Consider the following 26,233-nt stretch of genomic DNA (forward strand, 5'->3'; position numbering starts at 1 on the left):
AGAGGAAGCGGTGTGTTGTGTTCCTTTCCTCCCCACATCAATTTGCCAACTGGTTCTGAATGGGTGCCATTTTGAAACATGCAAATGTGGGTAGCCTCTGCCTGTATCAGCTGATGCAGGTCAGTGTTGTTTTTGGCCAGTCCTTAAAGGCCTGAGGCGAGAAAGACATACTGACAGTTAGAAAAGGTCGCATAAACTCAAGCGGGATTACTTTACCAACACTTTCCATGGCTGAGATCCTGTGAATAGATCCATTGTGGGGTGGGTCTGTGCTCGCAGAAAGCAAACCCTGTCAGGATCCAGTTCATTAGCACCCAGTTTACTGTTTGAAGTCAGTTATTTATCCGGTGTCTAAAGGGGAACCCCGTTCAGACATATGTAGGTGTGTGTGTGTGTGTGTGTGTGTGTGTGTGTGTGTGTGTGTGTGTATGTGTGTGTGTGTGTGTGTGTGTGCGCGCGCATGGTATGTGTACTTGTACAAATGTACACAGTACTCATATGATCTACAGGGGGTTTCCAGAGCAAATTGCTCAAGAGCAAATAAAACTTTCCATGGCGCAATAAAATGTATGGCGAAGGAACAGGAGGGACATTGGTGCAGCTCTGAAGGTGGGAAACAACCTTGAGAATTTGTTGAAAAAATATATACACAAGGTTTTGATATATATATGTTCTGACAGCCACTGACCTTGACTCTGTAAATGCAAAATAGTATAGGAAGTTGAAAATGTTAAACAAAGAACATTTATGTTACATTGTTAACGTTTATATTTTTCAGGAGGCACGCTTCCTGAAAAATGAACAGTGAGATTATATCATCAAAAGTTTAGCTATTCAATATGAAATGGAATTTGTGTTAGTAAACAGTGCTTGAAACACTGTTTACTTGTGGAATAACACCGAAGCAGCAGCAGTCCGCCCTCCTCTGAGTTATTCTACTGTATTTCAAACTATCAAGTGAGTGTGCCTGTGTTTTCTCTTTTCTTTTGTTTTCGTTTGTTCTTTGGAAGGCGTCCCTGTGCCTCTGGTCAGACAAAAGTGCTGCGTTGAGCAAAACCTCCACTCCACTTTTATGGTCTGTGTGGGCCGTCCTATTTGTACATGCTTAGAGCAAATTAGACCAGCAGCTGCGCACGGCCGTCCCATTCCATGTTGGCTTTTCATGATAAAAATATGCTTCGGTAAACCTCGCAGCTTGGATCCAGAAATATATGGCCCGTTCCTTCTGGCCCTGACACCTCTCCATATTTACAATCAGCACTTCCCTTTTCCGGCATAAAAAGAGACATAACATAAGACATAAAGGAGACAGAGAGGCAGAATAGAGGTGTGGGAGTAAATGAGGAAGAGAGAGAGGGTTGCAGAATGAAAGAGAGGGACCACCTATGCAGATTCATTCCACATGTAGAAGGAAAACAAGCTGCACTAAGATGAGTATGAGGAGAGGAAAGAGAGAAGGCTGCACCTGTTGTGGGGTGATGATCGGGCCACGGGTGACATCAGTCCTCGTCACGTGTCACGCTGCTTGAGTCATTAACCAACTCCAAGCAAGTGAAGGCTTTTTGTACACATTTCAGAATAATATCTTCTTGATGTAGTTTGGAAATGTAACAAAAAAAAACAGCAGTATTTTTTAATGTGGAGTGATTAAAGTGTCCAAAGAGGAGAGCTTGTCTTCAAAACAACATTGTAAGCTGACAATTAAATTTTATATATAAAGTGGCAGCATGTTTGTTTGATACGATTAGACTTTTAATTAATTTCCAGATGGTTATTTGAAGGAAAACAACAATTTAAAGGATATAGAAGCACACGTTTACTTTTGTGATGGTATTTATTGAAATATGCAGTTAAAAAAGAAATATCTGAATTAGTGTAGAAGCCTTTTGAAAAATCTTTCTTCCCTACATCTGTGTGTACCTGACACGGGACATATTCTGAAATGAGGTTGACTTTACTTTTTAATATTTAAATAAATATCACACACCTGCCTGATTTCCATTGATTAGTCAAGTCCCCCTTTATTTCTTGGGACAGTTGGGAAAAGTGGTAGGTAAATATAATTTCTGACAGTGTGACAGGAATAAGGAATAGTCCCTGCTCGGAATTGAGTTCTAAGGCTAATCATCCATGATAACAACATTGGAAGCCAAAACACACTCCATGTGAAAGAGGTTGTTTTCATCTGCATGTTGCACCAGCACGGCTGGCTGACAGAGTTACCTATTCTCCCGAGGGCTCTCACTCTCCTTCTGCCTGCTATTGGACTGGCCTGCAGCAGGTCTCGTAGCCCCTGGGGACTGTCCTGGGAGACCTGGACAACATTGGCAGCAGGCGGCTTAGCGGTGTCATTTCGCTGTGGTAAGCTATGGACAAAAGCATCTCTTGTTGTCGCAAGCTGTATGTGGTGCTGCTTTCCCAGCCCCGTGGAAAGCAAAGGACAGCCAATGACCAATGCCAAACAAACCTGCTCCAGCTCACCTGTGCAGTGAATGTGGAACCGAGTGACCCAGATCTGGATGGAAACCATTGCAAATATTTCCCAGCAAGGTCTGTGGAAGAAGCATTTAGCAAGGCCTCTCAGCAGGGAATTTAACTAACTGTAAATGACTCTGACTCCCTCCAGTTTTTGTCATCTGTTCCTAAGAAGTAGTAAACAGTCGGTTTACCATCAAACCGCCCAGCACATAGCTCAGTGCAATGCAAGGTGTGGATTGAAGTGTTATAAAACTCCAATGCCTGGACGGTTGTGTTTACCTTGTCACTCGCTTAAGAATTTATTGCACAAAAGAGTAAGTAATGAGAATGACTTAGTGATTAGAAGCAGAGTTGTTGTTGATGAGCAGTGAATCTGTTTATTGCCTTGTCTGTGCAGTGCTGTTGGCCAGGCACACCTCTTTTGCCCAAACTACAGCTCAGTTTAGAAGCATAAGCCATGCTGCAAATATTTGGCTTGGCCACAGAAATTGAATTATATTGGCACAGCAAGCCTAGAAATAAAAAAACCAGCAACCTTGGGAACAATTATGCAAAGTGAAACGCGGTTAAACCAAGTGCTACTGGTTTTCCTTTCCATCCAAAAGGAGAAAAAAAGGGGGACATGTGCTGTGTTTATCTCGCTTAATAAATATGTTAAAACATGTATCCTTGCCATGGAAGTTGTAGCTATAGCTCATTTTTGTAGTGTTGTATAGCTTCTTGGTATTACACACAGCCTTAAAAAGTGAACACATCTGCTACAGAGTTGATGCGTGTGAACCCAAAGCTGTGGTGACTTGATGGACCATTTCAACCACAGATAAAACCCTATGACAAATAGCATTTAATAAATGTTTCTTCTGTTTCCTCAGAACATGTTGTGCTCTGACAACACAATAAATATCATTTGATATAAACAGTAATTATGTCTGGCTGTGCAATAAGATACATAGAGGATGATTTGTGCATCTGTTCAAGTATTCATTTATTTTCTCTATTCAAATTGATTGTAGAGCAATAAAGAAATGTATGCTATGTACAGTAATGAATTAAAAAAAAGATAGATTTGGATAAAGTCACAGAGTATAAGTGCAATATTGAGTGACAGATGAATATCATAAGTTAATATAGGAATATTTTAAAATGTTATAATGATGTAAGACGTTAAAGTACCTAAAATAAGGTCACTGTAAAATCTCTAAATCCTAAAAGATAAATGCTACCAATAAGTCCTAGGAATATTATTCAGTGCTTGTTGCCCTACTTTTTCAGACCTTTACAGCTGTATGTACCAATAACACTGTTGAGTTAGATATTCGGAAGGCTGATAGCTCGCTTACCTGCTGGCATTGAACATTTCAACTAAGAATAATCCCAAGGACCGAAAAGGCATTGAGTGTTTAATTTGGATCACATTATGAATCCTTGAGCTCCACTCCCCACTAACCATAAAAAATAGGGTTATTGGTTTTTATAATGGCCTCATCAGTGGAGCATTTACTGGCTTTTCTTTCATTTGCCATTGAAGCCCCACCTGCAGAACACAGGAAACACAAACTCCATTGCTCTCATTGACACAAACACTAACGCGCCTAGCCAGCTAGCTAGCTAACCGTCATGCAAACCTTTAAGCCAGCTTTGTTTGCTCACAGCTGAGGCTCAAAAGAAAGGCAGGACCAGTACAGAAAAGGGCCAGCTTTGACAATTTTCACACAAAGGGAGCACTGTTGGCTAACAGTGAGCGGCCTGTTTCTGGGAGGTTTGCACTGTTCCTGGGGCCCATTTCATGGAACAGTTAGCAAGGCCAAAGGCAACCCGTGGACTGTAGTGATAGTTAAGGCCTTCGGGGCCAAACCTGGGTCTGGCCCTCTGGCTCTCCCCTCTGTCCCCCACCCAGTTCAGAGGCTTTCACAAAGCCGTCAGGGGAAGCTGGGTGCTGCAGGTGTCCTCTAATAAAGACCCACATCACATGGGCTGGTGGACTGACTGACTGAGTTGGCATGTTTTTGTTTTTCTCCCCACAGGTGTTGGTAAAAAACAAGACAATACAAATTTAATATTATATAAGCCATATGCTCAGTATAAGAATGTTGAAATATTAGTCATATAATGATTTTTGTATTTTCATATTTTTACTATATGTAAATAAGTCAGTACTTTGTCTGTCAGCCAGTTCAATGCTGTTGATGGTTTATGTTACTATTACATGTCAGTGATCTGTGTGTGGATTTAATAAGAATGTGGTCGGCTTCAGTGGTCTGGAGTGTCAAGGAAGGTGTGGTTGACTTATTCAGGTTAAAGCAAAACAGTCCAGGCATTTATTAATGGAGAGATTAACATAAAAAAATAACCCGGGCCTCAGCTTAAGCTGCTGGACCTATCCATCACTCTGAACTGGGCTTAGGACAGAACGTTAATTTCTTTCTACCTCCCATTCACACACACAGTGTTTGAGAGGATACTTCCTCCAGCTGCAACTGCAATTTCAACAGCTATCAAAATGAACAATCTCTGCCTTCGTTTGATTTAGCCCTAATGGGACGGAGAGCCCAGAAATACGGCTTGCGTGGTGAGAAGGGGAAATAGGAAGAAAGCATACAAGTAAAGGAGAGAGAGAGAGAGAGAGATTAATATCCAGGCTTCTCTCCTCCTGACCACAGAGTGGGCATAAAGAGCCCGGCGCCTCATTGATGTCAACCCTAGCTGTGCCTGTCCTGTAGTTTTCAGTTTGGTTTGGACAGAACAGGCGGCCTGGCCTAGAGGGGTTGGGAGGACAGGGCCCAGGGTTTCCCACATCACTCAAAGGCTTCTGATAGGCGGTCACACAGGCCGGTAATGACAGGGGGAGAGATTTAGTATTAAAGTCTCCTCTGCTGCCTCCTCTGCTCCTGTCTGACGTCAGGCTGTTAAATACGGGGATGAGAGCATGGCATGGCCTATGGGGAAGGGAGTTAGACCTGTCTTAAGTATACAGCTTTGTGTGAGAGAAGCCTGGCTGGGTTCCCTTGGAGTGTTGCTAAGGACACAAGCTGTACACAACATGGGGGAATTTGGGATCACAGTCAATCATTAAAGGGATTTGCATCTGCCATAAATATGAATTCAGTAAAGGTAAAGGGTGATACGATTGAAGGAGGAGGGACTTCCATGTACTAACATAGTGACTCATTCAAAGTGGTTTGTAATTCACTGGGTGGACTCTAGGTTAGAAATACAATAATGCAGGCCAAAACTACCAGCAAAATGATACTTCGTAGTGTTTAGTTGTTTGGAAGTCCTGGCTTTCCATATTTTCAGATTTTTAACCACTATCCCACATACAATACTGAGGGGTTTTCCCTGGTTATTTGTAGAGTGTTATAACATCTTGGAAAGCCAACTGGATGGCTGGAGACTGGTTTATAAATGTCATACACTCTCAAGTAAAAGACCTCATTGTCTTTGGCAGTTTGCAACTCAACCGTACAACCAATACCCAAAGCAGCTCAGCAACATTAAAGCAGCCGATTGCTGCACCTGCACCCACAGATCATCACACCATTGTGGCATTTAAAGAAAAGGCCTCAGTCAAACACGCCCCCTGACCTTCCCCAGCTAACATAAACTAATTAGGCTGGCTCTGAAAGGAATGGCCCGCCATTGGATTAATCAGCCTCCACAGATCTGGACCATGCCATTCTGCTCCGGCCAGCTCTCCCCACTAGAACCTCATTATCTCACGTTTTCAAAGGAGCGCCATGGCAAATAGCAGAAGGGGCTGAAGGGATGGAGAAATGGAGGAGGTGGTGGTGCGGGAAGGGGCTTCCCCAGTTCCTCTCTTCTCACATCGGACTCAGAAAGGAAATGTCAAGCGTGAAGCTCAGAGAGTGGTCAGTACCGCTCAGTCCAGCAGGCAGCACAGAGGGGGCCTTTGTCCACCATCACTTAGCGCCAATTACAGCCCGTCAAAATAGTTTTTCTGCTGTGGGGCGACGTGTTAATGGGCCCGGAGTTGGGTGTGAGGAGCGACCTTGTCCACACACACCAACCAGGGGTCAGGGGTTAATAGGGACCCTCTGATGTGGCGGATGAGATTTCGGCAACCTTTAGCTGGCGAGGGAATGTCGGGACAAAGCCTGTAGAATGTGATACAATTAGGCGGACAGCTAGCCATCTTGAATGCTTCATAGAAGTGGGATGGCTGCATTAGCTAGGAGCAGATGGGCTGCCGGATGCTAGCCAAACAGGTGCCACAGAAGGTCAAAACCCCTCCCAAATGTGAAAGAGGACCCAGGTGAGGACCCAAACACTCAGGGCTTTATTAGGAGTGAGCAGCAATTAAAAATCCTGTTGAACAAATGACTCTTCTGGACACAAAGAAGGTCCCTTTGTACTTGTGAAAAGGTCAGAGACCGTCCAGTTTTCTGTTGCATTTCCCATCCCAATCATGAACCCATGGAGCCGAAGCTTGTCTTCAACAGAGGACTGGACCAGCAAGCCTGAAGACCGCCCTCAGCCAAACTCGGAAGCTGTCTACTCTCCCATATGAGAAAGTGAACTTGGCACAACTGCCGTCTGACCTATACTGTGTTTCCTGAGTTTAAGTAATCAGTGATTATCTGATGTAAGATGAAAAAGTCCTGGCAAAATGAAATGTTCTTAACATTCAATTGTGCTACGTGTGCCTGGTCTGGGCATGTGAGCACAAAGCCAGGCCTCCGTTTACACCATAAGTGTGGGAACAGAACCAGTGCCAAACTACCCATGGGCTCTTCGCAGACCCACAACTCTTTGCCAGGGAAAGCTGGAGATTTTTGAAAAAATACGCTCCACCACACTGAGTAAATCCAACCACATGCAAGCCTGTGGGAACTAGCGGATGACATCTATTCGCATATGAATACTCTCAAAATACTTTCTGGATTTACTGGTGTTCAGATCGTTCCCCCCACCCAATCCTCTTGGAAATGGTAGTGGTGATCTGGCCCCCAGCTTCATCTACTTAATGTTGAAATAAAGGAGGTGATTGAACTCAGCCTCCAAATTGGATTTGTTTAATCTGCATCAAGTTTGAACATCCTGTGTAAACACAAGCGTGTGCAGATGCCGGAAACGCCACGGCTGGAAGTGTAAATGCCCGAGGTTGGCTTTGGCAGAGAATCAGAAGAGCAGGCGGGGGGGAAGGAGGCCTGAATAGAGGCTGGAGAACTTCCATTGTTACTAAAGGGTCAAAGGCTACTACTTCAATGTACAAATGATTGATTATGGGTGACACAATGACAAGGGTTAAAATAATTTCTATAATTCTGATAGTTTACAAATAAGAAAATCCCACAAAGATAATTATTACCAATTAAAAAAAAAAAAAATGTCTGAAGTTCTATTTAGTTTTGTTAGAGTTCTAGGAAGTCTTGTTAGACTCACAATCTCTGGGAACAGAATCTGCAACCTCTCCTCATAACCTTTACACCAACTTTTTCTTTGGCAAATGATGTGGAGGCAAAATTGAATAAACACAAACATCATTAAGAGTTCATGTGTTCCAGTTAAACAACCCTTTGGTTAGACTCTCATTTCCTTAATGGCTTTGCAGCCATATTTCTCCCCTGTGTTAAGTCACAAATCATTGGCAACCAACATGTTTTTTTCCCCATGTTTTCCTCAGAGATAAGTGAGAATATGGCTTTGCCTTGATAGGATTTATTTGCTTACAGCAAAGGCTGCACCCTTTCAAGCCCAACTCATTAGGGAGTGTGTTTTGGGGAAGGGGGGAGAAGTAAAGGTCACTGGAGGTTAATTCCAATCGCAGTGCCTCCTTGAAGCAGCATGACAGCATGTCTCCTCTGCTCACAGATTGGATGAGTTCTTGGTGATCAGGCTGGCCTGACTACAATGTGTGAAGATTGAGTTTCTCGTTAACACACGCACATTTTCATCCTCCTCCTGCATATATGAATGAACTGTAATCATTAGTTAGATGATTTGCACTGTGTGTGCACATTTGTTTAAGTTACGTTTATTCAGGATAGTAATGATGGTAACTGCTAAAGGATTTGTGGTAGATCCTGCCTGCCACAACAAAGGCAATTCCAATAAACCGAATTCTAAACCTAATTTGGATGTTTTGACAGTTTCACTGTTTTATGTGATTTATTATGTCCGATGTCTGGCCCGGTTGATATGTGATTGTGTTGCCCTTGTTCTTGCTGTTGTCTTTTATTGTTTTCATCAGCACAAGCTGCCGCTTTATGACTTATCAAAGTACTACACCTTGATCTTGAAGGAAGCAAAGAGAGCAAAGGGGAAGAATGAAAGAAAATTAGAAGAGATGAGGGAGACAAAGGATTGACCACAGAGTGGTAAAGACATAACAACAAAGAAAGGAAGAAAGTATGTGAAAAAGAGAGATAGAATGCATGAAAGAATGAAAAATAGGAATGAAAGGAAGAAAAAAGAAAACAAAGACAGGCGAGAAAGAGTGAGATGTGGGCCATTCATAAGCAGACTTCTCCAAGGGATCTCGGGCCAGCACACCTGCTACTATTCACTTCAGAGGAAATAGACACTCTGTGGAAGAGAGGCTCTTGGCCTCGAGACAAAACCGCTGCAGCGCCAAATTAGAAACAGGAAGGACTGTGGGTAAGGCTCAGATTAAAAACGCACTCCCCACATGGACTCAATATACTGCAGCCCTGATCCCGCTCTAGAAACCCAAAACCCAACAGCACTATTTTATGTCCCAGTCAACAGAACGCCCGCTGTTTGCACAGTGACAGTACAGAGATTCAGTCCAATGTCAACCCCTGAATGTTGGTAAACTGTGGCCCTCTAAATGCTGCCCATTCTAATGAGGAAAATAAGTTTCTAAGTATACTTTATCAATTCCGTAGTCACAACTGTAAATACTTAATAATAGTGCATTGCAACTGCATTTTCACCAAGACTGCTTTGTCCTAAACAGGCAACAGTATACTTTATATGAGTCTAGTCATGAGGAAATTATGTGGATGTCAAAGAAAACCAGAGTGGGCCTGAGCCTTCCTTTTTTCTCACACTGGCCTCTTTTTGGTCTATACCATCTATCAGCACCAGAGCCAGATGAATGTGACACACACACACCAAAAGGGAAAACCAAGCACTGAGTTTCCCACAGACGACCATTAGAGCAGCTAATGTTGTCAACAGGCAGCTAGCAAGAACTAATGATCCATAACATACTGTATAAAGGAGTGAAACTAGCAAGAGGTCTGTGAATGTACCCGAAAAGGAAATTAATATTGATATATGCCTGCTGCCTTCCTCTTACGACCCCTGACCTCTAACGGGTTTCTCCTCTGCTGACGGGAGCTGTAAGGCATTTCCTGCCCGTTCACATACATACACGTTCAATCTGAGGGAGAAAAGAGCAAAGAAAAAAGAAACATCACCTCTAACGGCCCAGGATGAGGGAAAAAAGTATGCACTCATTCTCATACAATATTTCCATTCACTCATGGGTCTGTCCAAGTAGTGTGTTCCCCTCAATCTGTCATTTTCACTGCGGTCACCGATGGTAGAAAAGGCCTACTGTAATTATTCTTACAGATATTGAGGACATCTAGAGGTTGTTTCACCTCACTGGAAAACAGAACTACTCCTTTCTCATAAAGGTCAAGTTTTCACTACGCAAAGCTCAGTCACGATTCACAGAAGGATTCAGACCAGTAATTGAATGTGCAGACACAAGGTGGCAACAAATGGACATATTTGTTTCTTAGAGAAAAAGGAAGCAAAGGAGAGAAAAAAATCACAATAATCCATCTTCGGGACTGAATCCTTGTTCCATCAACCACTGTACTTTTCCTCCCGTCTGTTTGATGTTTCTTTCTACTCTGCAAAGCCTTTCCCCAACCGGGAGAGGTCATCAGTAAAGCTATGAAGGGCTGCATTCACCGCAGGTCCGCTGACTGATGTTTGAGCCAGGCACGCTGATGGACGTACACACGTAAACACACACGCATTATGCCAGATGGGGAGTGTGCATGGTAGCACGACTCCAAGAGGAAAACCTGCCATGACATCACCCAGGGGAGTGCAGGTGCAGGGTTGGGACAGGAAGTGAGTCACAGGAAGCTTGGTGAGGCAGACTTTGCCATGCCAGTGACAGGCTGGGGGAGAGCAGGGTGAAGAAGTGTGAGTTGCAACTCGTAGCTGAGTTGGCTTGGGCCCTCAGGTTGTGGACCTGCTCTTTACATAAACAGGCTTCTCTCATCTTCCCTGCAATCAGGTCGATGAAGCATCCTTTCAAAATAGCAGACAGGCATGGAAAAATTATTTTCCCCACGTACCAATGTACAAGTATTGTTACAAAAACAATACATATTAAACAATATTTTTTAGCTCCCTGTAAACAATTGCATGATTTCTGCATTTTATCAATCATCTGATTAGCAGGTTCTCATTAAGCATAGAGAGCATTATTTAATACTATTATAATTTCTATTATTTGACACAGCAATGTGAATACAACACAGCACATGCTCAAGGAAGAGATTTGATGTATACAGGTTGGACAAGGTTCAAAATAGGTGTTTGTTTGTAAACATTTCATCTGAACATGTTCCAACCTGCATAGCTCCGGCACAGAGATGTGTGACAGATGTGCTGTATATGGACGGATGGATAGATAGATGGAGGAGATGGTGCGTGTGTCCTTGACATTGTCAGTCCGCTGGTTTATACAAAGCTTATTACGCTAATGAGAAAAGTGTGGGGAATGGATTTGTCCCATACCACCCAGGGAAAGAGAGCCTGTTTCCCCTGGTGCACTGCATCTGGAAGCAGCCTCCTGGTAATCTGCTCTAAGTACAAAAGGTTCAGCACCAGCTTGTTCTCATAGACCACCAAGTGAGGCCCCGAACTCCAGAACAGGTCTCCTTTCATAGCTGCGGATCAACTGATGCTTGGTGGACTGGGTTTCCAGGCCTGGAGCTCCTCAAGGTGCCGCATCGACACATTGCAAACTTGTGACAGTGATATTCACGTTCGCATTTGAATCAAGGAGACGTGTACTGTGGTCATAAAGAAGTCAGACTTTCCTTATCTTTCTTATCCTCATTGCGACCGGCAGACAGAAGGAGATAGGGTTTGTGGTATCGGCCAGGCAGCGTTACAGATGGGTTATTGCCATCTACTGGCTAAGGACAAATAAAAGGTAATTTAAGCACATTTAAATAGAACTTTATCTATCTATAGAGACCGAATAAACATTTATATTTATATAAGGCTGCAAAAACATGTAAATGTTCAAAAGAAAGTAAATAATATAGACTAGGGCTGAACGATTAATTGCATTTGCGATAATATCGCGATATGTTAAAACGCGATTTCCTAATCGCAAAGGCTGCGATTTGGTCACATGACTCGCGAGAGCAAATCAGTCTGCACTCCGCAGAGAAAGCATCAACTTAGCACGCTAACGCTACGTCGTACCTTGAACTGATTTCTGTCATTCAAACAACTCTGAGTTGTAGTTTAAAACTTTTACAGCCATTTTAATAAAATGAAGGGTTTTATTCTGGTTCGAGTCCATACGTGCAGTTAATGAATACAGACACGCAGAACTGAAGGCTCGGTTGGCAACTAGCTCTGATTAGCGGTTAGCTCCGTTATAAAGATATGGAGTGGAGGAGCTGCCACTGAGAGGGGTAACAACCAGACTTTGATAAATGACGTTCGGGGAGCTTTCACAGCAGCGTGGCCGCGGTGTTTCAACAGTTTTATTAGTACAGTTAATCCCACGGCAAGAACACCAGCAACTAGCTAACGCAACGATAGCCTCTCTGAACAAGTGCACACGGCAGCACGCAACTTCCCGAGGGGTAGGGGCTGGAGGCAGCTCCTCTGTGCACTGTAAAAAAAAATACACTGTTGTGTGTGTGTGTGTGTGTGTGTATATACTATAATTTTACTTTTTTAACTGTCTAGTGTGTAATTGTTTGTTGTTCATACTATAAAATGATTTATTGTTTGTCTTTGTTGAATAATACAGAAGACAAAGCTTAAAAAAATAATCAAATCGAAATCGCAATATTTGGGAAAAAAATCGCAATTAGATTATTTTCAAAAATCGTTCAGCCCTAATATAGACAGTGGTTATCAATTTTAAGACGAAATGCATTGTCTACCACAGGTGATTAAGTAGAGTGATCAACATCTAGGCCATATTTTTGTATATGTATATATATATATATATATATTATATTTATATATATATGTGTTTAACATGTGTGTATATGAGAGAAAGAGTGTGTTCTGCTTTGGGATTATTCACTTTGTATTTTGAGCTTTCGTCTACTATCTGTCATCAGACAAAACAGATTAGTTTTGAGCCTTCTTTTTATGGCCAGCACAGAATCAGCAACATCGCTGATTTGAAGCTGTATGCGTGGTAATGCACAAGATTTACTGTGCTCGAGATTGACATTTATTTAACAGGCATGCTGGGGGATGTCATGTAGCTCCCTTTGATTGATCTCTTCACTTCCTGCTACAAAGATGGAGGCTGCTCCCGTAACCACACAACCCCTTTCAAGCTCGGGGTGTAGGAGACGCCCTTCGGCAAGGTTCCAGGATCAGTCGGGTTCACCCTTCCCCCCCAAACCTAACTGTAACCATCAGAGGAGTAAACACGACACTGACCTTAGATCAGTGTCTACAGGCAAATCCATCCTCGAGCCTGTTTTAGAAGCCCATATGTGGTCCATATGGAACTCCTTCCTGTATTCTCTGTGCAAAGTGCAAGGTACACATCCTAAAGCCCATTCCTTTTTGATCCCAGAATGACAATTCAAAATACATGGAAAAGGAAAATGAATTATCTTATTGATAATTTACCCAAATCCTCCAGTATTTCCTTTCTCCATATTTCATGTTATGTATGTTATCAGAACAGTGAGAGAGAGCAGGGAACTGAGAGTATTATACACTTTGTCCAGAAATCCCAAAAATGTGAGTTATTTAAGGTCCTTGGGTGAGAGATGAACAGCTCTGATGTTACGAGGTTGTTTCTCCTGCTGCTGCCCCCATCACCCATCGATAAAAAGTGTCTTGCTTAAGGTCTTGTCCATCTTCTAAGGTTTCATTGCCTTGTTCTCGGGAGTATCATAATGGCAGACAGGCTTTTAACTCTGTACTGTAGCTTAACTGCAAGACTATTCTGCTGTGTGTAATGGTCTCTTCCATTGAGTCCAAGCCAGAGGTAATGATTTCAGCATGTCACTCCAGGCCAACTGCACTGTGATTGCATGGATGATTAGCTCTTACAGTAATGGTAGTAGCAGAATATATTTCAGGAGTAAATTTGCGATTGTGTTTTAGTAATGTTGCGCTCATTTCCTACATGCCTTTTTGTAATGTGAACGTACAAACACATTTAATAGTCAAAGCTAGTGCGTTTGCAGCACATGTGCTCACAGATACGCTTTAATTCATATGTGCTTGTACGTCCAGACATATACACGTGGAAGAATAAAAGGCTAAGATTGTATATGTGTAAAAGTACAATCATCCGTGCCGTCATTCTGGAAAAGACATTTCCATACTTGCTCTGCTCCTGAATCTGTGGACGCCCGTCTGTTTGATGTGTTCAGAGCTGCAGCACAGATGCCACAGTCTTAGCTATGCTGGACGTCATCTCACTGGCTGTTCTCAGAATACAGAAAAAAAACCACCATGTGCACCAGCTCTAAAATTAGTGTGTGCAGCACATGAAGGAGAAAAGATCCAAAGTTAGAAAACACTCTATAGTGGCCTCCGTCTCTCTTCATTCCTGTACATTTTCGGGTCTCACCTTGTCACAGGGCTAGTCGAGATCTCCCATAGTAACTGAGCCCTCTGTCTCATCAAAGATACACGGCACGCATACTTTCCAATTCTGGGCCAGCCAGAAATCTGGAAATCAGATTTTATAACTCTTATGATTTAGGTTGTTTGGAGCTGCAGATAGTTTTGGTGTGGTTTGCTGCGCACCAAACAAAACGAACGAGCCCTGCCACGCTAGTAGGTCCCAACTTCCAGTGTTATGCTCATCAGTTGTGCGGCTGCTCTGTTGTGTGTTTGTGCGTAAACAAAGACAGCGAAGGACACCTTTAACAGATTTACCAGATGTTGGTAGAGAAGGAAGGGAAAAATCTGTTTTTCGAAGAGTGACTTTGCAGAGGTCTGTGTAGCAGGTGAAGAGAATCTAGCCAAGAACACATATCTTGCATGTGCTTTTGTAACTAAATCATGGGATACACAGTCACACACAGACTACATTGTTAGCTCCTCATCAGTTATTTCATGTCATAAAATAGATGGTTTTAAAATCCATGTTGCGATAAGCTGTATAAAAAGAATGAATGCGGAAACGGAAACATGCTCTCAGTCCCTACCAGTGGCTCACCACACTTGAAGTCACTAGTCTGTGATGACGTGATGAGCCTGCAAGTCAGTCAGTAATGCCCGGACATAATAGGCCCTTATTACTTTGGCCCTTGACCCCTGTTCTTAGTGAGAAGTTTGGGATTGGTCCCTGAGGAGCTGTCAGATACTAACGTGGCTCTAAAATGAGAAGCCCCAGAAGTCAGAGGAACAGTGGCCAGCTCACAGTACAACCGGAACCCAATTCAGCTGGGATGGGGCTGCAGGAGGGGAGTTTCAGGAGTGCTACCCATGTGTCACCCACCCTGGGAGCAGTATTTCCACCCAACCCAATGAAAGGTTTATGGACTTAAACTATAAAGGCAAACTATTAAATCTTAACACTTTTTTTAACACAAATATTTCCAGAAACTTTTTTTGGGTTACGGTTTTTTAGTGTTCATTTTTATCAAATGTTCATTAAGTGTGCCAGCGAAGTGACTTCCAACTGAAGTCCATTAAAATGGTGCTGCTCTGCTACTGGCAGAGGTATGTGCAGCCCATGTGCGGGGTTGTGGTATGGTGGGGTCCACAGAGGAGAAATGATCACCAGATGGGACCAAGGGGGGTGGAGATGCAAGGTAGAATAAAATAACACATGCAGAAGATTGAAACTGAAATGTGGTAGGAGGAGGAGGTGCGTGTGTGTTGGGGAGGATATAAAATAATTGGATAGTTGCATCATCTAGTATTGCTGGGTGCAATACACCCTTGGAGGATAAGAATGGGTAAACAGATATGATCTGAGGCACAGGAAGAAAAAAATGTGACATTTCAGTGTTTTTACTGCCCGTGAATTAAGTCTCACGAGCTCTAAATGTTTTGATTTACATTTCCTATATAAGTAACAAGCGTATCTTTGTTCAATGCACATTTGTTTTTTGAAGAGAAAAAGCCCACCAGGAAACCCTTGAATAGATGATTGAAAAAACAACCACGTTGGTTTTCCATGCAAGCGTATGCATGTGTCTGAGATTGAAAACCAACATTCCACGGTCCCAATGTGCGCTCACATAAAAAAAACATTCTATTTAGAGCATTTTGAGCTGCCTTGTGATCCCTCCAAACCCTTTCTAATGCAAACACAGCAGAAAACGCAGTCAGTCAAACTCCGCAAAACTTTCTCTTCTCCCTCTCATTATCTGATCTGCTATGGTGGCTACACTGTAAACTTTCATCTGTGTCTTTCTGGAGCACTTTTAGTCCTATTCAGTTTGATCCTATGATCTGTGATTCTATGATATAATCAGATCCTATGTTGTTTCCATCAAAAACATTGCAGTATGAAGATATTGACTCAGATGTTCATGCTTCAAACTGTCTTATTGCAATATATGATATGATTTGTTTTTGCCAGCCAGCCATCCTCTCTGTCTTATTGAACAAAACATGACTCTTAGGCGGTTTTTGGTGTCAGTTTTAGGTATTGTTAGTGTTGCAGTTCATTATCTGCTGCTGCTGAGTAATGTTGTAAAAAAACATTCCTGTATTTGTTATATATTTTTTTCTTATATGCCAAACACATCAAAACCTTATGACTCAGAGACGAAAAAGAAAGGCAACCAAACTCTAAAGTGGGGACGAATCTGTCTGAGCATGTGCAGTATGTGGACAGGTGCAGGTGTGTGTTTGTTTGTCTTTATTAATTAAAGTGCCAATAGGCTTTTTTTTTTCTTACTGAGAGCCTGTTGGTGTGTCTGTTTGCTACAGTTTGCAATCTTTCAGTCTCAACTCTCACTATAAATAAACTCTGTGCCATGTCAGACCTTCCTCAGAAGCCCCTGCAGATTCACAACTCTCCCCCCCCCACACACACACACACACACACATTAATAATGGTTAGCAACAGCAAAAACATGGGAGCTAGCTTCTAGTCGAACCTTCCCAGGGATCTCTGCAGTGACATGTACTGCATGAAAACATGCTCTGGTGTTTTTCTAATCCTCCCATGGGAGTCTATCACATTTGTGGGCTTGTAACTTGTCAGTCTCGTCCTGTGACCCTACACCCCACTGCAGTTCATTACACCCTGACCCAGCTCCGTCACTTTCTTCTCTACACTTCTATTGTTGTTGGTTTCCAATTACATTTACCAAAAGAGTTCAATGCTTGGTTTGCAATCAGTGCGGTGTGAGCTTCTTGTCATGTGTTATATTTGTGCAGCTAATTTCTGTCAGAATTTGAAACTCTTGTTATTCGTGTCAGCCACCCATGTCGGCCCCTGACATAGAAACATCAACAATGGTTGACTGGTTCACTGTAGCTGGAAAATTGGAGTGACCACATTTTTTTTCCACGATAAATACACATTATTTATTTACAAATAAAGTGGTTATAATAGAAATAAATACAAAATAAAAATCTGAGCATTATACTTCATGTGGTATTGCACCCATTTCGAAATGTACATCAGAAATACATTTTCAAAACCAGTAAAGGATTATTATTCCTCTGATTAAAATATTTATTTTTCCCAACTTTACGTAGACATAAATATATTCATATATAGTTTTTTTTCTTCTTCTTCCACAATAGCTCTGTTTTGTCTTTCATATAAATAAACGTCTTCATTGGGAAACCGGGTGTCCATAATAACCTCTGATGTCTCTTTCAGTCTCTCTTGCCCACTTTCTCTTTCTTTCCATGCCACTGTTCGTTTCTCACCGGCAGCCACATCCCTCCACCACCATATCCTGGTAGTTTTTCAGGATCACCTTCTCGTATTCATCCAGGTAGAGCAGGGAGATGGGGCTGAGGTCAGTGGGCACACAACAGGCTCTGGGGATGTTCGAGTTGACTGAGTTGACCAGCGTCTGCACAATAGCGTGATTGGTAGAATTAAGGTGGTCTGCTAGGGGGAACGGACATTCCCCATGGCAATAAAAGGCGTGGTAGCCAGGGGGCGCCACTATCCACTCGTTCCACCCCACATCACTGAAGTCCACATACAGGTCATGTCTCTTGCAGCTGGCCTTGTGCTGCTGCTTCCTGCGCTGTTTGCGGAGTGCTGCCTGACGTTTTTCCCGTGTGTGGAGTACCGAGTCCCCACGGCCGTCATGGCCATACGTCACCAGTAGAGGCCGAGCCTGAGGCCACGAGTCCTGATCCTGGTGCAGGGACCGGCTCACCCTGATGTGCCTACTACGTCTCTGGGCGTGCTCCCCATCCATCCCCCCTTCCTCTGGGTGAAGCACCTCCACCATAAAGCCATGGTTGTGACCTTTCCCAGAGGTCCACTGGGATACAGCAGGGCTGACGTCAAAGCTTTCCCAGCGGCTCAAAGAGTCCTGCACTAGCCGAGTGTCCAGCAGACGTGCCAGAGGTTCCCTACTTTGAGTGGCAGGAACTCCGAATATCTCATAAATGTTGATACGATGGAAGCCAGGAGCGCTATTACTGGTGCTGCTGTTTCTTAAGCTGTTGTTGGGGGATGCAGCTCCCATCACCTGATCCCTGTAGACACGTAGCTCTGCAGAGGTGATGAGCTCCTCATCAGGGATAGAAGTGAGGTTGAAGTAGAACTGCTGGGTCGTTTTGCCTTTCAGCCTGGCCAGGGCCTCCATAGACTCTACAAGAGATAGCACAGAGACACACAGGGTTAAAGGTGCGAAATGCATGCCAAGGATGAAACAAAGAGTGTATGCATGGTACAAGATTGAGAAACAACATCTATGATGAAAGCCTAGTTGGCGTTATGGATCCTCTGCAAGCAGGGAAACATTGGCCATGAATGGTTTTTCACATGGTTTCTCTGGCTGTCTCTCGCTCACACATACACTTGCAGTCTTCTGTCTGTGCAGCCAGCCAAGCTGCCACGTGGTTGTATTGAATGGGTGTGGGCCATTGTCAAACAGGCATAACACACACATCAATACTTTGCATGTGTGACTCACTCACAGTGTACTATTCTCATGGTGATGTAATACCGTCATTAGTGCTCATAAACGTACCTGGCTAAATGTCAGGAGATGAAAGCAGTGTGTTTTCTTTTATTGATACGATCTAAGATGCCTTTAAATGAGAACTGGCTGCTGCAAACAATTCCCATTATCGGTGCACATGAAAAAGTTGTAGCACATATTGAGGATCATTAAAGATGAGTATGAGCAAAAGAGCAACGTGGAAATCAATATAAAACTGATATACATTCTAACATAAATGGCAACTGTTGCATTAACCTTTATAGAACTGGCCAGCTCTGAAATAGCACTGGTAAATGTTGCAATGTGAAACCTCACAATTCCATTAGATAATCCATTCACAAATGGAAAGCTGAGTGAACAATGTTTGATATTTGAATGTTAACTTTATTGCGAACAGCCTGGAAAGACTCCACTCAAAAATGTGTTTAAGACATCTATTATAAATGTCCTGAATCATATGAAAGTCATATATATATATATATATATATACTTATCCTCATTGGTATTCCCCTCTATATTGCACTGTAAATGACAGAAATCTCAGTAAAAGCTGCAATTTGCTTTGAGGCAGCTCCACTTTGAACTCGTCCTTTATGAAGTTCATAGATGAGGTATGGACACAGTTTTTAATCTGTTTGGTGTGGTAAAATAAACACAAACTTTGAACTCTGTGCTCTTTCAAAGGAGGCATTTAGGAAATTCCACCATCTCATTCTAAACCTCCCTCCAGAGGCACAAAGACCTCAATTAGGCCTATCACTCCTCATTTGATGTGGGAAAGCCCCCTGTCTCTCGTTCCCTCTCCTCTGTCCCCAATCCCTCTCTTTCTTTCCTTCCTCAGCTCCCAAATCCCCTTCTCTCTCTGTTCTCTTAGCCCCAAATCCTCTTTTCTTTCCCTCTCCTTCTCTTGTCACTCTTTCTCTGTTTCTTACTGCAGCAGCGTTCTCACTGTCTCCCGTCTGTCTCTCTCCTGAGGAACTGGCTGTGTGAACAAGTTGAGTCTTGTCAAAAACGTGTGAACCACACATATGAGTGTATCAACATTCCTAATTTCTTTTTGCGCTGCATGCCAAAACAAAAGATAAAGGCTAATGTTGGGTCATTCATCACGGACCTGTCCCAGGCAGCCACTTCCTGTGTAATAGTGAAAATGTTCTATTTGGCATGGAAAGTGGTTATCTTTGAAAACTGATAGGAGTGAAACTAATTATCCTAGTGAAATTAATAGCAGGCATATGTGATGAATGATTAGAGCCGTTTGCGTTGATGTGCTGCACTTACATCTGTAGATATATGCTTATTGAATGGAGTAGCCATCAATTGCACGTCTCTTGACATGGGAAGAGTAACAATTCCGCAGCTCTGTTAGCGTAGGATGAAAAAGCCAGGGGAGCATATGTAAACACAGTCTGAACACATTCGTAATGGTCGGTGGTGTCAAGGTGTGTGCTGGCCTGGTGCAGAGGTTTCCAGTAGTGGGCAGGGAGCAGTCACTCAGCTTGGCTGCCCGGGCCAGGCTTGTTTGTAGTGTGTCAGTGTAGCCACTGGGTGTCATTGCACTAGGCCTCTGGAGAGCACCCAAGCAACCACTCAACCACCCCTCTGACTCACCCCTGATGGAAACTTCCCCACTCAAACACTTAGGACTCTGTATAAGGACTCTGTGTAGAGCCCCTATGGACTCAGTAACTTGTATGTTGTAAAAACTGGAACATGGGCCATCGGACATTGAATGGTAGATACAGAGTTGCTATATGTTTGACAGTAAAAGTTATTTTTTATCATACATAAATCATTTTGATATTATGACCAGGTGCACCACTCTGCTGCTCAGCAGTTAAACTTAATATATACATAAAGCATTAGTCATGTTTAAATTCCACCTGTTAGATTATTTTAGACATCTTAAAATAACCCACTTCATCAGTAACATTGTGTAAAGACATAGTGTATGACTGGTGAACTAATGCACTCTATCCAGGATCTATGGACCTTCAGTGTGTGTGTGTGAGCCTTATTCATCTGAGCAGCATATGTTAACTTGAGAGTAAAATGGAGTTGAACTGAAACACTGAATTCAACAATCAGCGCGTATCCAGCATATAAACTAAGTGAGCAATTATGGTGTGGAACGTGCGTAATGGCGCAGAGCGCGGAGAGAGAGGGGTGATTTGGAAAGAATAAGGCGCGCAACCCCATCTCTCCCTTTTTACCAGGACTAATTTCAGTCCTGTTGGAAATGACTCAGAATTCAGTCTGACACGAGACACGATGACTTTGTCATAATGCGTGTTAGTATAATGCCATGTCCTGTGTTATTGAAGTCGCAGGGTTATGACTATCACCTGCGAAAAAGGCACACCGCCCTTCATCCTGCTCCTGTGGTGCGTGTCTGGAAAAACTGTTTTCAGAGCCCAGGCAAACACCATCAATTATTAAGAAACAAATTACCCCAGGGATACCACCGCCCCTTGATGTTTTTGAAGCCTGTGACAGCTGCGCCAGGGGAATGTTTGGTTAAAGGTTGCATCACTACATATATGAGAGTTAATTTAATTGCGCATGAGATACTTGTTTGTAAATCGTGTCAGTGAGTTTTAAGCAATCCCGAACGTATTACAGAGTTACAAATAACGTGGACGCGTGTCACCTGTAAATGACTAACGCTCCATAAAACAGTGAAGACTCTGAAGTTCAGCCTTGGCGCACTGAGTCATGTTTAAATATAGGTTTGGGCTGTCTGACAGAGCCGAGGAGCTCTCCGGCTGACAGGTAAAGGTATGTCACTAATACATACCTTCATGGTGAAAGCTTCTAATCGTGTTGGCCTTGCTGGCGGCTCTCTCTGCGTGTTTCCCCATGCTCTTGGGTCGTTTCGAGCTGTGGTCTCCGTTTGCTGAGTGCATGCGGTAAAGGTCCACCATGTACTGCGGCACCACGGCTTGCTTGCTCGGGGTCGGCCTGCGCCTCAGTCCAAACATATTGAGAAGCCGAAGCTCAAACTCGTTGAAGAAGCTCTCCGACTGCTCAGGGGTCTGCTTCCCGGATTCGCTGTATTTCCTCCGGCCGACCTCGGGGATAAGTCCCGCAGCACCTTCCAGCAACACCTGAGCGAGCAGCAGTACCATGAGAGAGCGGACCACGGCGACCATGATCAGTCAGTCCCTGTGGAGAAAGTTGGTTTCTGTCAATACACTGGCGTTGAGGTATTGACATGAGGTAGATACAACAGGGGCTTCACTGCAGCTTTCTCCAAACTGTGTGTGCGCCCCCCCCCCCCAATACAGTAGGAATGATGGAAGGAGAGCAGGTTAAAAAGGGAAGACACCTCTTCACTTTGAAGTAGAACAAAAAAAGGAGCTGTGAATAACAACCCCGCCGGCAATATAGGGCGTCTAAATGATACAGAAGATTGATCTTAACGTGAACAGAAACATGAAAATATCAAGGTGAGGAAGTTATGAAAGAGACTGAACATAAAAAGGGGGGGGGGGGGGGGAATGACACGGGGGAAGACAAATCAAAGAAAGTTGCGGGGGGAAACTGCAGACATAAAGTCTCCAATTAGAAGAGATAAGAAATCACGTTTAGTGGCGTGATATGAAAAGAAATGCAAGTCTGCGTGGCCCGAAAGATCACAAGAGGCATGAAAGAATGTTGGAGAAAGAGTTAGAATACAGAGCAGCAGGAGAGGCAGTCAGACTGCTACAAGCGTCTATTTGCAGTGGCTTTGACGGTCATGTATAATCATAAGGGATAGAGTTACTTCAAGAGGCTCGCAGGTGTTAGATCTGACGTGCGTACCAGAGCCAGATGTAGCCCGGGACAAGGCATCAAAAAACATCAAAAAAGTAACTATCATCTGAGTAGCACAACCTCCAAATGGGAAAAAAAATAAACAAAAACTTTTAATGTGTATTTCTCCTTTCACTGCGTTTTCCCCGAGGATCAAAATATAAACACTTTAACTTTTACGCACACACCCTATAAGCATGTATAGTAGGAAAAACGTCGATGTTCAGTTGTAAAGTAAACGTTTTCTTATAAGGTACGTTATTTTACACTTGTTGACATTACTAAGATTTGGTTTCCTGGACAAGTTTAACAGTTCAGTCCATCAGTCTTATTTTACCTGACGAGGAAGCGCTGTGTCCGGTCGTCGTTCCACCTTGGGGCTCCGATAAATTCCACATTAATTCGCGTTTAATCCACGCTGCTTCTCCGTGAGGGACCTAAGACAGTCCATGCCCTTCGCCGATCGCCTCTCGCACATATTCTCACCAGCTGCAAAATTCGGGTTAGGTCTTGGTCAGCACGGAAAGAAAGAAAAAAAAAAAAAGTTAAGTCTATGAGGAAGCGGGTTCGCGTAGGCAGGACCGATCTAAGTATAAAGCATCTTGGTTGAACATCTTCAAAAGAGAACAGTTCGCTGAGACAAAGTTGAGCGGAGCCTGGCTTTAAGAGAGATAAGCGCACTCAAGCGTCGCTCCTTGGACCTTGTTGGACCGAGTTGGGGAGCGCGTCGCCTCTCCTCTGTGCGCCACAGCGTAGTGGTTGAATTGATTGGTGCCTTCTCTTCCCACTGCGACTCTTTTTGTCGTACAGTGATGTCACGGCTGTCAATCATGAGTCCACTACGAAGCACCTCCTGCAAACTTTTTCATGTCTAGCGATGTCAAATAAACACACATTAGAGCCGCGGACCCCCTTTTTGATAAGATTTGGTCACAGGACCCCCACAGGAAGAGTTTTTGATTGGAATGGCGTGGATCAGTGCAGTGAAAACTATTGGAATAGTCACTTTTATACAGTCTCAAATTTAAATCAAGTCTTGCTAATTTACATTATGGTGAAATTAATTTATTCCACAAAATCCCCTCCAAAATCCCCCCCCCCCCTCCCCAGAACGTTTGAAAACCATCAGCATATATATTAAAAAATACCTATCCTTATTACAAAGCTCTTTTTCTCTTGAATGTTTACATATCCTGAAAATTCATACCATAAAAATAGTTCTAAAGTGAAGAGTTAAAACCATACTGTTACTTTTAGTTGTTTGTTTTTATGAGAGTGATTTTCCATACATAGGAATAGCAATCCTCTATTTGTTTAATGTTTTCAAATATCATAAAAATGGCTTGTTGCAGTTCCTAGGTGGTGTAATATTCCTGTGAATTTCACCGCCCAGAAGCTAAAAAACCCCATGTCAACTCATGCTGCTTCATAAATAGATAATTGATCAATGTGTTAATAGCTGGATCAAAGATAATGGCATCACAATGTGTTGCTTTTGTGGTTTTAAAGGATTAGTCCCTGCAGAGAGACTATCACATCCTGCTGCTGAACTTCAGTGCGTGTGTGTGCGTGTGTGTGTGTGTGTGTGTGTGTGTGGCTGCTTGTACATATGTGTGTCTGACACCAGAGCAGATTTATACATGCTTTCTCCTCGCTTGATCAATCTTTTCATGTTATTCCAACTCACAGCAGTTTATCAATATATCAGTGGCAGATTTTGGTTGCACATGTTGCTGTCCCATATCTACAATAATGTGTGAGAAAGTCTCTAGAGAAACCCCATTAATTTCCCAAGAAGGACATATTCTTTCACTTAGTTTCGGCACATTTTGAAACTGCTCGCAAAATCATCTCTAAGATGCTGCTTTAGTCTGATACAAATGATGTATATCCTCTTATTCTTCATGTACGTCAAATGTAATTCATTTATGTTGTTCATCTAAACTTTTTAGAGTACCTGCTGTATTTGTACAGTGTAGAGGGGTGAGATAGACTTTGCTGCATTGTTTTTTAGCCTGTGGGATGTAGTCAACAGCATTAATGTTTGGGTCATCTCCATAAGAAAAGCCTCCATTCATTCCCTCGAGTGACTTCCATTAGGTGATGATAGTGGGGCAGGCGGCTGTGTTTTGGCCAAAGCACCGGGCCTGTTTTCTTCAGAGAGATGGCAATAGATTAAATCCCACAGAGATCACAAGATATCTTTGTCTCCTTCCAGTACAATAACATTTTTATGAGGGATAATCCCAGATCATCCACTTAGCAATTAAAATACAGAGAGGCCCGTTTGGGTGCATGCCGTTACCTGAGTGGCAGTGTGCACTGTTTCTTGGTCTTCCCCTTGCTGGATCCAAGCTTTTTAGATTCATACTTGTTTTGGTGGTAAGTCTCTTAATGCTTCTTTTGCTTTCCAGATTGTTTGTGCCTTTTGTTTAATTACCAGTATCAGTTAAAGGTAGCTTATAGTGACATATACTTTCTATCCAATCTTTTTCAATTTCGTTATTCCAGTCCAGTTCATTCGTTCAGTTATTCTTCCATTCATTCATAAAAGCAGGGTATGGGAGACCATTTTAATTCATTCATTGCTGCTTAGATTTGCTCTATTGTCGTGCTAATCTGTTGGCAGTGATAGTTGGGCCTCTGCTGTTGCCAAAACACCACTTGGTGAACCTAGTGCTCTAAACCCAAACCCAGGTAAAAGCTGCTCGGCATTTAGATGCTTTAGATTAGGGGATAAGGCCTTGCACAGTAAGCTGTGAGTAACTTTAATTATCCGAGTGAGAGGATTAGAAAGAGAGGGCTTTATCTGATGCTTTCTCCCTCTTTTTCTTTCTGTATATATAAGTGTCTGGTTTAAATGAGTTTACATGTAAAGGTGTGCGTTTTGATTGCAAGTACATGCACAGCTTGTGTCAGGCCAGCGCTGAGGAATGTGTCTAGTCAAGGCTGTTGATGGACTTCATCAGTGATGCCCAGAGTGGTTTGAGAAGATCATGCGGCTCTGATACTGTGTATATATATATATATATATATATATATATATATATATATAAATCATTGTTTTGAGCCAGACACATCATGCTTATCTAATCGCTGCGGCTGATCTAATTACATGCTGATTGAAAGGACAACATCGCAGAGCGAAACCCTGGCAGCCAGAGAGGGCAGGTAGAGATATACTTATCTGAAACACAAGTGAACGAGCTACTGAGGGAGGGGGGGGGCTCTGAGAGGTTAAACTGTGACTCAGCCACACAGCGTTAGCCCAGCACGACCATCACCATCACTAGCGCCATTATTTCCTTCCAACAGGCATTTGTTTGTTTGTGATAGCAGTAAATAGTCTCTGAAAGATACAGCATAAAACTCCGGTCAAGACAGAGGAACATGGATCTCAGCTGTTCTATAATACTACAGAGCCATCGGCCCATTAGGACAGAATAGTTTACAAACGTTCTTTCTGGCAATATTTCTATGTTCTAAACTCTTAACAACAGCTTAAAGGAAGGGGAAACATTATTCAAGTGAAAATGCAGTTTTGTCAAAACAAGCACATATGCTGTACTGGGTTTCCCACACTTATTTTTAAGCCTAATTCCATAACATTTTAATAA

At 42.9% G+C, this 26,233-nt stretch overlaps 2 protein-coding genes across 5 annotated transcripts in view; one reads left to right on the forward strand and one right to left on the reverse strand.

Annotated features, from left to right (window-relative positions):
• Positions 1–26,233, forward strand: part of LOC116041939 (1-phosphatidylinositol 4,5-bisphosphate phosphodiesterase beta-1) — a 172,395-nt gene that overhangs the window by 4,718 nt on the left and 141,444 nt on the right. The window lies entirely within an intron of this gene.
• On the reverse strand, positions 17,177–23,403 carry bmp2b (bone morphogenetic protein 2b). 2 transcript variants are annotated; one of them, XM_031288016.2, is made up of 3 exons: positions 22,954–23,403; positions 21,619–21,986; positions 17,179–18,466 (listed from the first exon to the last, which is right to left on the reverse strand). In XM_031288016.2, the coding sequence occupies exons 2-3, from the start codon at positions 21,971–21,973 to the stop codon at positions 17,559–17,561; spliced, it is 1,263 nt and encodes a 420-aa protein (XP_031143876.1). In that variant the 5' UTR covers positions 21,974–21,986; positions 22,954–23,403; the 3' UTR covers positions 17,179–17,558. The 2 variants fall into 2 exon arrangements, with proteins under 2 accessions (XP_035851038.1, XP_031143876.1); XM_035995145.1 differs by lacking the exon at positions 22,954–23,403 and having other exon boundaries at positions 17,177–18,466; positions 21,619–21,979.

The sequence above is a fragment of the Sander lucioperca genome, chromosome 19, assembly GCF_008315115.2.
Source record: "Sander lucioperca isolate FBNREF2018 chromosome 19, SLUC_FBN_1.2, whole genome shotgun sequence".
Lineage (NCBI taxonomy): Eukaryota > Metazoa > Chordata > Actinopteri > Perciformes > Percidae > Sander > Sander lucioperca.